Here is a 12129-nt window from a genome sequence, read left to right as displayed (position 1 = left end):
CAGGCCATCTGTAAATGTCATACCTCAATCAGTCAGACACCCAACATTCTACGCATCACAGCATTCCCAACATTCTACTCTACACACACACAGTGGCTGGGAAGCAGGTGGACTGGTAAACTGCAAGCTATAAGAATAGTATGCAGGGCATAACACATTTATTGGAGACTATTTGCTTTTGTCATGCTATATCTGAATTTCTAATTCCTACCGCTTCCGACAGCAAGTCTGACTGCTTGACTTCGGTACCCTCGAAAAGACCAATGGGTTATCTAAATAGAGAAATTGCCATGGCAACCCTGTAGCATCAGTTATAAACAAGTTTGTTACCTCACAGGGTGCAGCAAAGCACCATGACCTCAAGAAAAGCCTTCACATCAGTCCAGATCAGAGAAAGAATGATTAAGCCAAAAAACAACCTTTGGTGCACCGGTCCCTGGTAGCTCCTGACAACTTGTCCTGGGCAGCCTATAAAAGTGATTACTATTGCAGTGAAGTGGGGCTAAAACGTCTGGTATTAGAATAGAAGTAACATTCTTCATTCCATTACTTGCATGCTCACTGTTTCTGTTACAACTGTGTTTGTTTTCTTTTAAGTGCATTGTTATGATTTCAAATTCCGGAGGCTGTTACATGTCCGTTTAACTGTTGCTCTCAAGAGGGTGGTTGCTTCATTAAACTGTGTCTCGACCCATTCTACTTTTTGTATTTACTACAACACGTGACGTCACAGACCACTCACTTTATTTAGCAAATACACTGTTTAAGATAGGCCTTATGATGGCTTACATGAAGCTGCACTGAGCAGGTGTAAAAACACAATAGGGCACCCAAGTGGATCTGTACTTAAGATAGCATCCACATCCACGGTACCTGCTGGCTAAATTTAGTACAATTGCTTTTTCTGCTGGTCATCAACCTACACAATCAGGCACAATCAGACACAAATAGCTTGATAGCCAAGCGCTTTTCACCTACGTTGTTAGAAAGGAGAACGTTAGTTTGGCATCCCAATTTTGAAGAGAAAACTAGATTTGGTCTGAGGAAATTAAACAAATTACTATTTCAAAAGCATATTTATGTAACAGGGTCATCACAGGATAAACAAGGAGAAATAAACCACTTTAGTCAGCCAGTCAACCCTGAATCTGTCACACGGTATTATGGTTTTCCCATGACTAATATTCTCCTACGACAGTCACGCTCGAGTCCACTTCCCGAGTTTGCCTTAACTGCTACCATAGCTAGATGAAGACCAGGAGTAACAGTATGTTTCTAATGAGGTTAAAGGCGATTAAGAATCGGTGCTAGCTGCAAGTAACGGTTTCAAATAAGACAAGGCTCGAAAGGTTTCTAGGAAAAGGTGGAGGCATTCAGAAATTGAGTCACAAAAATGGAAACGTCTGCAAGCACTGTTCATTTATTCGATCTAAAAGTCTTTTGAGCTCAAATCTCATCAGGGTAGGCTTGAACCACAAACTCACCAATGTTAGATAGTTTTCAAAATGTGCCACCTCTTATCCTCTCCCTAGACTGTACTTACTTAGTCTAGCTACATCACATATTTAAGTAACACAAATCAAGAGGTACAAACAATATAGAAAACCCTAGCCATTAAAAAACGTAAAAAGCACCTGCAGCATTCATTTTTCAAGCTATAAATGTATGAGAAGAAACAACTCTGCAAGTTATAACTAACATTCCAATTTAGAAGTCACAGCAGATTAAGAGAACCTTCCGAACTTTAGTCTAGAAATAACTACCAAGTTGACTCCTTTCTATATTTAGAGCCAACGGTAGCCAAGACCTTTTGATATTACTAAACTTATCTCTATAACATACTTTACTATAGGGGCTTGCAGCCAGTCCTGTTCATCCATTGGTCTGCTATTGCCTCATTTGCATTTTTCTTCTGCCCACTACACCACAGGGCAGTGGGTCTGCTCACTTCAGCCACTGGCTAACAACACTGAACATAACAGCAGGTGACGGCATAGAGGTAGGGTATATTACTGCAATGAGTGCTTTTTCACAAGAAAAATATATTTTTGCTTTTAGCCTATCTTTTTTCCCCTTTTAAATAGATGGGCGAGAGCAGGGCAGTGTCCCATTTTTGCAAAGTTTAACATTATATGTCTACTGATATTGCTACCAGAATGCTCTTGGAAAAGATGCAAATCATTACAGAAACTTGAAGACAAGATTGATCTTTGCTTTCAGAATAAAATGTACACACAAATTATACGAGAAATTAAAAAAAAGTTTGTTAAAACTACTGTGCAATTTTAGGTACCGTTAATTTGAAGCGTCATTTAGTACAACGTGTTTGATACATGATAGTATTTGCAACAAAAAAAAGTAATAATGGAAAGCCAGTTTCTTCAAGATTATGGGAAACAAACGAATAAACAAGCACTGGCAAAGTCATAGTCTTGCGTTGGTTGCCAGCTTTTGGGATTTGTCAGTGCATGTTTTTTTTTTAACATAATGATTGTAAAATATTATTGCTGTGGGAGCTACAGGGCCATTATCAAAAAGCACATGGTGCCACAGTAGTATCTGTCACTGAAGGAAACTACTTTGAATACCGATGTACCCATTGTAAAAAAAAAAGAAAAATGCCATCACAGTGAAGTTTAACCATACATGAAGTTATAAATAATTTGATATAAACTAAAAGGTTTTTATTAAAATTACATACAACTTCAGACCTAATTATAGGCCCAATTCTTAAAGAAAGTCACACATTTACACTCATGGTATATCTGTCCTTGCATTAGTGCAGATTTACGACTTTCTATGAATTCAAAAACATTTTCAGAGTAAGCCTGGTAACTGTGGTATGCGCTCTAGTCTATGAGCGTGTACGCGATGACGCGTCACGCCATAGACTGGAGCGACAGGCGTGCGCATGCGCAGAGGCACGCATTGAAGGGCGCGAACGGGGAAAACGGCAGTTGGCGACCGGAGCTTGTGGTGCACACACGCTCGGCGCCCTAAGCTCGCATTACTTGGCAAAGTTATAATAAAACAGTTCTTTAAAGACAAAGGCTCAGTACAGTGATATTGGGGGCAAGGAAGGAACATTACATTGGCGACGAGGCTGGCATCACGGACACCATCAAGCGCAGTGGACAGGAGCAAGCACCCTCCATCAGCCCCACACCAGCCAGGAGGACAGAACAGCAACAAGATTGAGCGAAGGGCGTGGCAGCAGCGCAGAAGCACTATCAGAAGCAAGATTACAAGCACAAGCATTCAGGTCAGTGCTGCCCAAGGGAAAAGATTATACAGCCAGCACCCTGGCAGCCAAAGGCACCACCCCCAAGCCAGAGGAAGGGGCGCAGAGTGAGAACCCCACGCAGGCTATAAGGGACAATACCCCAGGTAGTCCTAGAGGTCAGGGTGACGCGGCAGGGAGTGCAGGAGCACCCGGTGTGCCCGCCCAACACAGTGCCCAGGCAGTAGACCCCAGAGGCGAGGCCAAGATGGCGAATCAAGCTTCAGCCCTGATGGCCCCCATCCCATTCCTGCCCAGACCGGGGGAACCACAGTTGAAATGGGAGGATTGGAAGGAATATTTTCAAAAATTACATTGAGGCTCTCGAGGACGAAAATGAAGGGGAATACACCCCGGAAAGGAAAAAGAGACTGTTACTCCACAATTTAGGCCCGGAAGGGGTGAGAGTGTTCAAGAACTTGGTGCCCAAGGATAGGGACGCGACTGAGACGGATGTCTTTAAGACTGCTCTGGACGACTTGGACAGCCATTACCGCCCAGCAGTGTGCGTCTCCATAGACCGTTATAACTTTCAACAAAGGAAGCAAGAGGCTGGCGAGTCCATAGACGACTATGTGGCCGCGCTCCGACGCCTGGCCATCACGTGCCAGTACGGTGCTCTGCAGGACGAGTACATTAAAGACCAGATCGTTATGCATACCACTAGCAGGGCCGTCCAAGACAAACTATGGGCGCAGAACGAAACATCGCTCAAGGAGGTAGTGGCTATGGTAAAAAAGGCGGAAATGTCTAAACGCGGCGCGGACGCAGCCAAACGGGAAGGTGCACCGAGGCAGATGATTAACAAGATAGATGAGGCAGCACGGTCCAGTAAGCCAGAGGGGACGTATGGAGACCTGAGGAAGGATACAAAATGGACTGGGAAACAGTCGGCCCGCCCCAGCGCAGACAGCAAGTTCGCATGCTACAGATGTGGCAGCACAGCGCATTCGGCCCAGGATAAACGCTGTCCTGCGTTCCGCGCCAGGTGCGCGTTCTGTGGCCTGGTCGGCCATTTTGAAAAGGTATGCCGCAAGAGGGGGCAGAAGTCCACGGTCAAGTGTGTGGAGTCGGCTGCCGCGGACATCAGTGAGGAAGACGACCTAGAAGATGGTGAAATGGTGCTATGCATTGAGGACCAGGTGTTGGAGGTAACAGGGAAGCAAAGAGATAAGCCTCGCACGGACATGCTGATAGGGGGAGTGAAGGTACACGTGGCTGTCGATTCAGGATCTCCCTGGACCATCGTACAAAGATCCATATGGGAAGAAGACTTTGCACCGGTTGTAGGGCCAAACCTGCTGCCGCCGGATATCAAACCCATCTCGTATACTGAGAATACCATTCCCCTGGTGGGGTGCCGAGACTTCACATTCGAATTCAGAGGGAGGTCTGCCACTTGCACCCTGTATGTTGCGGAGAAGGGCCCATCAGTGCTGGGATGGAGAGACGCAGGGGATCTAGGAATCATACTCAACCCAGGCGGGAAGGAGCAGATTCTGTTGACAGACGATTGGCCCCTCACGAAAGACGAAGACTGGAAATCTGCATACCCCAAGGTCTTCGAGGGCGCTGTCGGCAAACTGGACAAGTTCGTCCACAAAATGGTCCTCAAGGAGGGAGCAGTACCAGTAGTACACAAAGTCAGGAACATTCCCATATCCACTAGCGGAGCAGTACAACAGGAACTTCTGAGGCTGGAGGAGCAGGGCATCATAGAGCCGGTGGACAGCGCAGAGTGGCTATCCCCCTTGGTGGTGGTCAAGAAACCCAATGGGAAGGTTCGTCTCTGTGTGGACCTCCGGGAGCTCAACAAAAACCTCATCGTGGAGAGATTTCCTCTGCCCAGAATCGAGGAGATGCTGGCAAGTACAAAAGGTGTCACCCATTTCTCCACCATAGACCTCACGTCAGCGTACTATCAAATTGAGCTGCATCCCTTGAGCAGGAAGTACACCTCCTTCATTACGCCCTTTGGGTGCTACCAGTTCCGGAGGATGCCGTTTGGTCTGGCATCCGCAGCGGCCGTATTTCAGAAGCTGATGCATCGGTTGTTCAAGGACATCTCGGGGGTGCAGTACTTCCAGGATGACATTCTAGTGATGGGCTCTACCAAGGGGGATCACGATAGGAAGCTGCATAGAGTCCTAGGAGTGCTGCAAAGCAAAGGTTTGACTGCAGAATGGAGCAAATGCAAGATTGGGACTCACTCAGTTACGTACTTAGGTCATGAAATTGGCACGCATGGCATCTCACCCAAGGTACAGAATGTGAAGGCCATCAGGAATGCCAAAGCTCCGAGTACCAAGGAAGAAGTGCGGTCATTCCTCGGAATGGCCGAGTATTATAGCAAGTTCGTGAGGCACTTTGCCACCAGAACATACAGGATGAGGCAACTCATCAGAGACAAGGCAAAGTTTGAGTGGGACGCGGAAGCACAATCCGAATTTGACACGATTAAGGATTGCATCAGCCAAGCTGTTCCACTGCAAGGGTACGTCCCCACAGGCAAGACCATAGTGACGACGGATGCGAGCGACAAAGGCTTAGGGGCGGTCTTGGCACAGGAAAGGGAAGATGGAGCCATCAAAACCATCAGCTTTGCCTCACGTGCGCTGTCCCCGACGGAACAAAGGTACAGCGTCATAGAAAAAGAGATGCTGGCGGTCGTTTGGGCCATGGCCAAGTTTCGGCAGTTCATTTGGGGCACAAGATTCAAGCTTCAAACCGATCACAAGCCCCTTATCAAAGTCTTGACATCCTCGGGCCATGATACAGCGACACCGAGAATCGCAAAAATGACTCTGAAATTACTTGACTACACCTATGACGTGGAGTACCTGCCGGGAACGCAGAACAGGGTGGCAGATTACCTCAGCCGGGCTGCGGCGATGGAGGATGCGCCGGAGGAGGCCCCGGACGGGGAGGAGATGGTGGCCAGCATGGAGGACCATGAGACGACGATAAGCGGTCAGGAATGGGCAGCTGCCTACGAGCAGGATGCGGAGAAGGTGGAGATAAAAAGATATCTCACGTCTGGCTGGCCAGACAAAAAGAAGCTCACGGAAGGAGTGAGGAGGTTCTTCGAGATGAGAGAGGAACTGTCCCTGAGCGATTCGGGAATCTTCCTTTACAGAGGAGAAAGGGTCGTGCCACTGGATACGCTGATACCTAAATTGTTAAAACAACTGCATGAAGGACACCTGGGCATTGTAAAGACAAAGGCACGAGTCAAACAAATGTATTGGTGGCCCGGCATGGATGCCCACATAGAAAGACAAGTGAGGGAGTGTGGTCAGTGCCAAGGAGCGGACAAAGTGCTACGACCACTCAGACCTGCCTTGGGAAAGTTTGACACCCCACAAAGCCCCTGGGAGAACGTGGCCATCGACATACTAGGGCCTGTCCTGGACAGCAGAGGTGTGAATAAGTATATATGTGTGGTGATAGATAAGTATTCCAAATGGCCTGAAGTGGACATACAAGAGTCCATGGACACGGACACGATATTGAAGTTTCTGACGTCAGTGTTCCTAAGAGAAGGTATACCCAGATGTATCCTCAGTGACAATGGACCGCAATTTGTTTCGGACAAGTGGGTCCGATTTATGAGGAGGAATGGGATTGAGTCAAAACACACGGCAGTCTATCACCCAGCATGCAATGGTCAAGTGGAGCGGTTCAACCGCGTGCTCATGGGTTCCATACAAGCTGCCATCACGCAGGGAAAGGACTGGGAGACCGAAGTGATGAGCATGATATGGGCCTACAGGATCACCCCCACGGTGGTGGGGTACAGTCCGTTCCAAGTGCTGAGAGGACGACATCCGTTCACCCGGGACAATGTAGTGTGGAGGGAGAAGACCATCACCAGCAAATGGTCCCCAGCGGTGGTCCAGCACAACCTGGTGAAGGCCCAGAAGATTTACGCTGCACACTATGACAAACGACGCAACACGAAGGAAACAGAGCTGGAAGAAGGAGAATGGGTCAGGGTCAAACTCCCGACCATACAAAAGAAAGGTGAAAGCAAATATAGCCAGCCCTTACAGGTCAAAGAAGTGCGAGGCAGGGCGGCTCTCCTCAGCGACGGTAAAGTGTGGTCCCAAGACCGAATGGCCAGAGTCAACAAGATAGTAGTATGGCCCAAGTCCGAGGTGGAGGAGATACGGCTGGACTCCCAAGAAGCTAGACCCCCACTGGGGCATCATGCAGAGGACCTGTGGGATGGAGTAGGAGATGACAGCGAGGCGGAGCATCACAACGCAGAGTCTACCGACAGAGACAGTACACCGACTGGTGTGGTACAGAGAGGAGATCAGAGAGATGGGGAGAGAGCACGAGGAGAGAGAGAAGTGGAAGAGAACATGCCGGTAAGACACACCCGAAGTGGCCGGGCAGTCACTGTGCCCGCTCGATATAGAGACTTTGAAATGAGTGGACACTAGCCATATGTATATGTTGTTGCCTCCAGGGTGCCTCCAGAGACATAGACTGTGGGACACTGGACACTCAGTGGAATTGGGGGGGAAGGTTTCCTAGTTGATGTTAAAGGGGGGAGATATGTGGTATGCGCTCTAGTCTATGAGCGTGTACGCGATGACGCGTCACGCCATAGACTGGAGCGACAGGCGTGCGCATGCGCAGAGGCACGCATTGAAGGGCGCGAACGGGGAAAACGGCAGTTGGCGACCGGAGCTTGTGGTGCACACACGCTCGGCGCCCTAAGCACGCATTACTTGGCAAAGTTATAATAAAACAGTTCTTTAAAGACAAAGGCTCAGTACAGTGATATTGGGGGCAAGGAAGGAACATTACAGTAACGTACTCCTAGAAAAAGTTTGAACTTCTTTGTAGCATGAGCAAATATGGAAGTGTATATTTGCTACTGTAAAAGACTCCTGAGTATCTGCAAATTTGCTTTCCCTACAACACCTTTTTAACCCACCCTGAAAAATGTTGCAATTCTGTCCTTGTCAGGAATATATTTCCAACCTTTCCCAGTATTGGAAAAGATTAGCGGACAATGCCAAATCTTGGAGGACTTGACCGAGAGACTCCATTAAGTATTAACATGACTCACACTGACAGAGAGCGAGGCTTATTATCCATACATCCTAAGTTCCTATGTGCAACTCCTTCGCCTCGCATACTTTTCATACAAATACGCGATGTCCGACCTCTCGATCTCTATTAGTACCTAAACGTAAATAAAAGTGCTGGACTCAAAAATGGCAAGATTTTCTGTACATTAAACGAGGGTCACTTGCAGTGGTGACCGTTGACGCACCGGTAGCAATAGGTGCCTGAATCTGAAAAAAATCGAATCGAAACCTGTGAAAACGGACAAGTGACAATGCGGTCTGATGCCGATGTGCAGCAGATGCTGCTACTATCCCTTCTTTTTGAAAGTGGTTGAGTAGATTGGAAGCCATTGGTATGGTACTTCAGCTTCACCCACCACTACCTGCTCGATCCATCTTCTTCAGCGAACTCACCTTGATTCTCTCGCCGTCGATGTCTTCTGTGCGTTCCCGGAAGTCCACGCCGATGGTGGCCTCGGTGCGCTGGGGGAAGAGACCCCCGCAAAAGCGGTATGTCAGGCAGGTTTTCCCCACGTTGGAGTCTCCGATAACGATGATCTTGAAGATGCGGGAGCGGGCTGGGGGCAGCACGGCTGAGGCGGTGCTGGCCGTCAGGCTCTGCTCTAGCGAAGACTCAGCCCAGGCGGTGTCAGGGACAGGAACCATCACGGAGGGTGACGCCATGGCCGCGAGTCGCGGCGCGAGACAGAACACAGAGGCGCGAGAGGCAGAGAGCCCTGCCTCAGCTCAACCGCCCTAGTCACTGGCTCCGGGCCATTCCGGGCCGCTCGTCTCCGCCCCCGGCTGCTGCGGCCAACTTTAGACACCAGCTGTTGTACAGGGGTCCCGAACTGCCGCTGGAGTCTGAGCTTCCCCACAGATGTTTCAAACCGGAGGGATGTGACAACGACCCAACCATTGCCATTCACTGTCTTCAGCACTGCTGAGTCGTCGAGCTTCCAGCCAGTCACAGACCTGGGGAGGGTGAATGAAGCACCGCCCTGGCCACGTCGCTGGGAGACACCGGCCCCACCAAAACAATCACAGGAAAACACCAAAAAAGCTGCATCTTGGTCAATAGTGAAATACTCCACTGGCAGTTTCGCGCCCTGCGAGCACATATGGAAATAAAATGGTGTGTGAAGTATAAAACAACAACTAGTTGCATCATGAAAATGGAGTTATTTTTTTTACAGCATACTAACAACGGATTTAATATCTTCGAAGTTGGCCACCATTTGTTTTAGCTTTCGGCACACTATTTCCCAGCATTTGCGTACGTTGTAAATACATTTTCAGCCTCCTTAAGATTTGCCCACAGAGTACCTAACGAAAGACGTTTTAACCGCCTGTACAGTATAACGAAAAGCATTACCATTCCAAAATGTCCGCAGTCTTTTATATTCTTGTAAGTGGTTCACGGAAAGCACATGATCCCGTAGTGATGCAATTGAAAGTTTGGAGGTTTTCATACTTCACGCGGCGCGGGTTTTTTGTGTGAAAGGAATATCGCGCTTGGGTCAGTATGGTGTTTCCTATAATGCGAGATTTAATGTATGATGTAATGCTTCAGACAAAAAAACACGGATGTTATCACACATATAGCGCAATCTAGTTTTCAAATGTGTTTTTGGAGTCTGCAGCTTTTCAAGGGGAACTTTTTTTAAATTCATAATATGTATCAGTTTCTCCCTTGCTCATGAATCATTCTTGCAATGCCTGTTATAGGGGACGTTACTTTAACTATTACTTTCGTCGAACTTGCCTTCACATAAATCGTTACATTTTGAGATGAATTCCACCTCTGAGAAAGGAAACAAACCAGGAATGCTGAAAATGTATGCCCCACACCCAACTGGGTGCCCAACTGCTCGAATTCCTAGCACCCTCCTGTACTTTACAAGCATACTCGAAGCGCCAAAGAAGAGGAAGGTGGCTATAGGATATAATGACTGTGGCGAGGGCAAGCTTGACTTAGACTCAGAGTAATGAACATACCAGTAAGTAACCTTCGCGTTATTACTACATCCCGTGTGACAATCACTATATTTTGAGGTGTACCAAATCACGGGGATTTTGACACAATCAAGACATGCATTTAAGTGACCAATCACCCCTTGAAAAAAACTATAAAATATCAAATTATTGTTTCAAACCATAGCCTATTTAAGAACATCCAGTCAGTTCAGTTCAGTTCAGTTCATGAAGCTTTATTCGGTACAAAAGAATTGACCATAAAAGCATATATTGACAATATACACAAAAAACATTTAAAAAGCATTTGTAAAAAGGCGTGAAACAGTACAGACCAATTTGCTAAAAAATCATACTTTTGCGTACACTGATAGATTTGATTAAGAACATAGCTGTATAAAAACAAATGTCAGCAGATTTCATATTAAAAATAAGACTCATTGCCGCATCCACTGTACGTACCCCATATTTGACAAATAGAGGCTTTAAATATATAATTCGATAATTCTGATACAGTTTACATAAAAGTAAAAAGTGCAGGGTGCTCTGTTTCGATATACCATCACACTGACACGGTCCTTTAGGGTGTTGCTTGATGTTAGGCAATGCCACTAACTCATGCACAATTCCGAACCTAAGTCTGGTTAGAACAAATTTGTGCGAGGGCCTAGTTACCAGCACAAGGTAGGATGGAAAACCTTTGGTGTGAGAATATTTGTTGTAAAAGGAAACTGTTGTCATAGACCGGCTTGAAGAAGTCCTCTTGGTTGCCATATTCTCCATGAAGATTGCTTTCATTTCTGATTTCGGTATATCCAATGCAGCCTTCGGATTAGTCAGAACATCAAGTTTAAAGATTTGTGAGTAACAATCTACAACATATCTTATCCACAGGATCTTCTTATACAGGTCTAGTGAGAGACAGTCTTCAATTATAGATCTGTTTAGAGTTTTTTCATCCTGGAGCCAGATCAAACGCCATAACATTAGTGGTCTTAAGGCTAAGAGATCACTCAAATAATTAATGTTTAGTTCCCAGTGGGTCAACACAGTAGCGGCAGAGGAGGGCAGACATAAGGGTTTTTTTAAAAAGGAGTTCTCCTCGAGCTGCAATTTGTGGGCACTACTATGGCCCCCCCATATAATGCAATACTGGCACATCTTGCGTGGTATATTTGCAGCATATCTCTTGTTCGTCTATCCCCGATTTTAGCCGCAAATTTGAAAATTCCATGGGCACTTTTAGCCATTTTATTACTAACATTATTGAATTCATTAGACCACCTTCTAGCATGGGAAAAGGTTATTCCATGATAACAGAAAGAGTTGACTGATTGCACCTTATTACCATCAATAAAAAAAGCAGTGTGTTTCCTATTTTTAGCCCCACATGTCATGGTATGAGTCATATCCTTATTGATGAGTAGTTTCCTGTCCCTAATAAACAGTGAGAATCTATCCATCAATTTTTGCAGTCCCAGGGGGGTCTTAGAAAGAAGCACAGCGTCATCAGCATATAATAACACCGGCAGTGGCACACCTTTATGACTGGGAGCATCTGCTTGAACACCTTTTAAAATAACATCAATCGCATTGATGAATAAAATAAAAAGTAACAGAGCTAAAACACAGCCTTGTCTTATGCCACGTCGTACACTGAATTTGGGGGTACATTCTCCCTTGGTCCCAAAGCGCACACAAGTTTGCAGTTTTTGGTACAGCCTGGCAAGGAAGAAAATAATACCCTCAGGGGCACCCATCCGCAGCAGAGTAGGCCATAAAATTCCGTGA

At 46.6% G+C, this 12129-nt stretch overlaps 2 protein-coding genes across 3 annotated transcripts in view; one reads left to right on the top strand and one right to left on the bottom strand.

Annotated features, from left to right (window-relative positions):
* RAB33B (RAB33B, member RAS oncogene family) overlaps positions 1-9362 on the bottom strand; it is a 51043-nt gene extending 41681 nt beyond the window's left edge. Inside the window, exon 1 of the mRNA XM_086962173.1 lies at positions 8779-9362. Within this exon, the coding sequence (XP_086818299.1) occupies positions 8779-9048 (270 nt within the window). The 5' untranslated portion in view covers positions 9049-9362. The remainder of the gene's footprint in view (positions 1-8778) is intronic.
* Positions 1-12129, top strand: part of LOC147728393 (ureidoglycolate lyase-like) — a 481711-nt gene that overhangs the window by 233850 nt on the left and 235732 nt on the right. The gene's annotated exons all lie outside the window — the stretch shown is intronic.

This window comes from Lissotriton vulgaris, chromosome 3_1, assembly GCF_964263255.1.
Source record: "Lissotriton vulgaris chromosome 3_1, aLisVul1.2, whole genome shotgun sequence".
Taxonomy (NCBI): Eukaryota; Metazoa; Chordata; class Amphibia; order Caudata; family Salamandridae; genus Lissotriton; species Lissotriton vulgaris.
The sequence above is the reverse complement of the archived record's forward strand: the minus strand, read 5'-3'. Positions and strand labels throughout refer to the sequence as shown.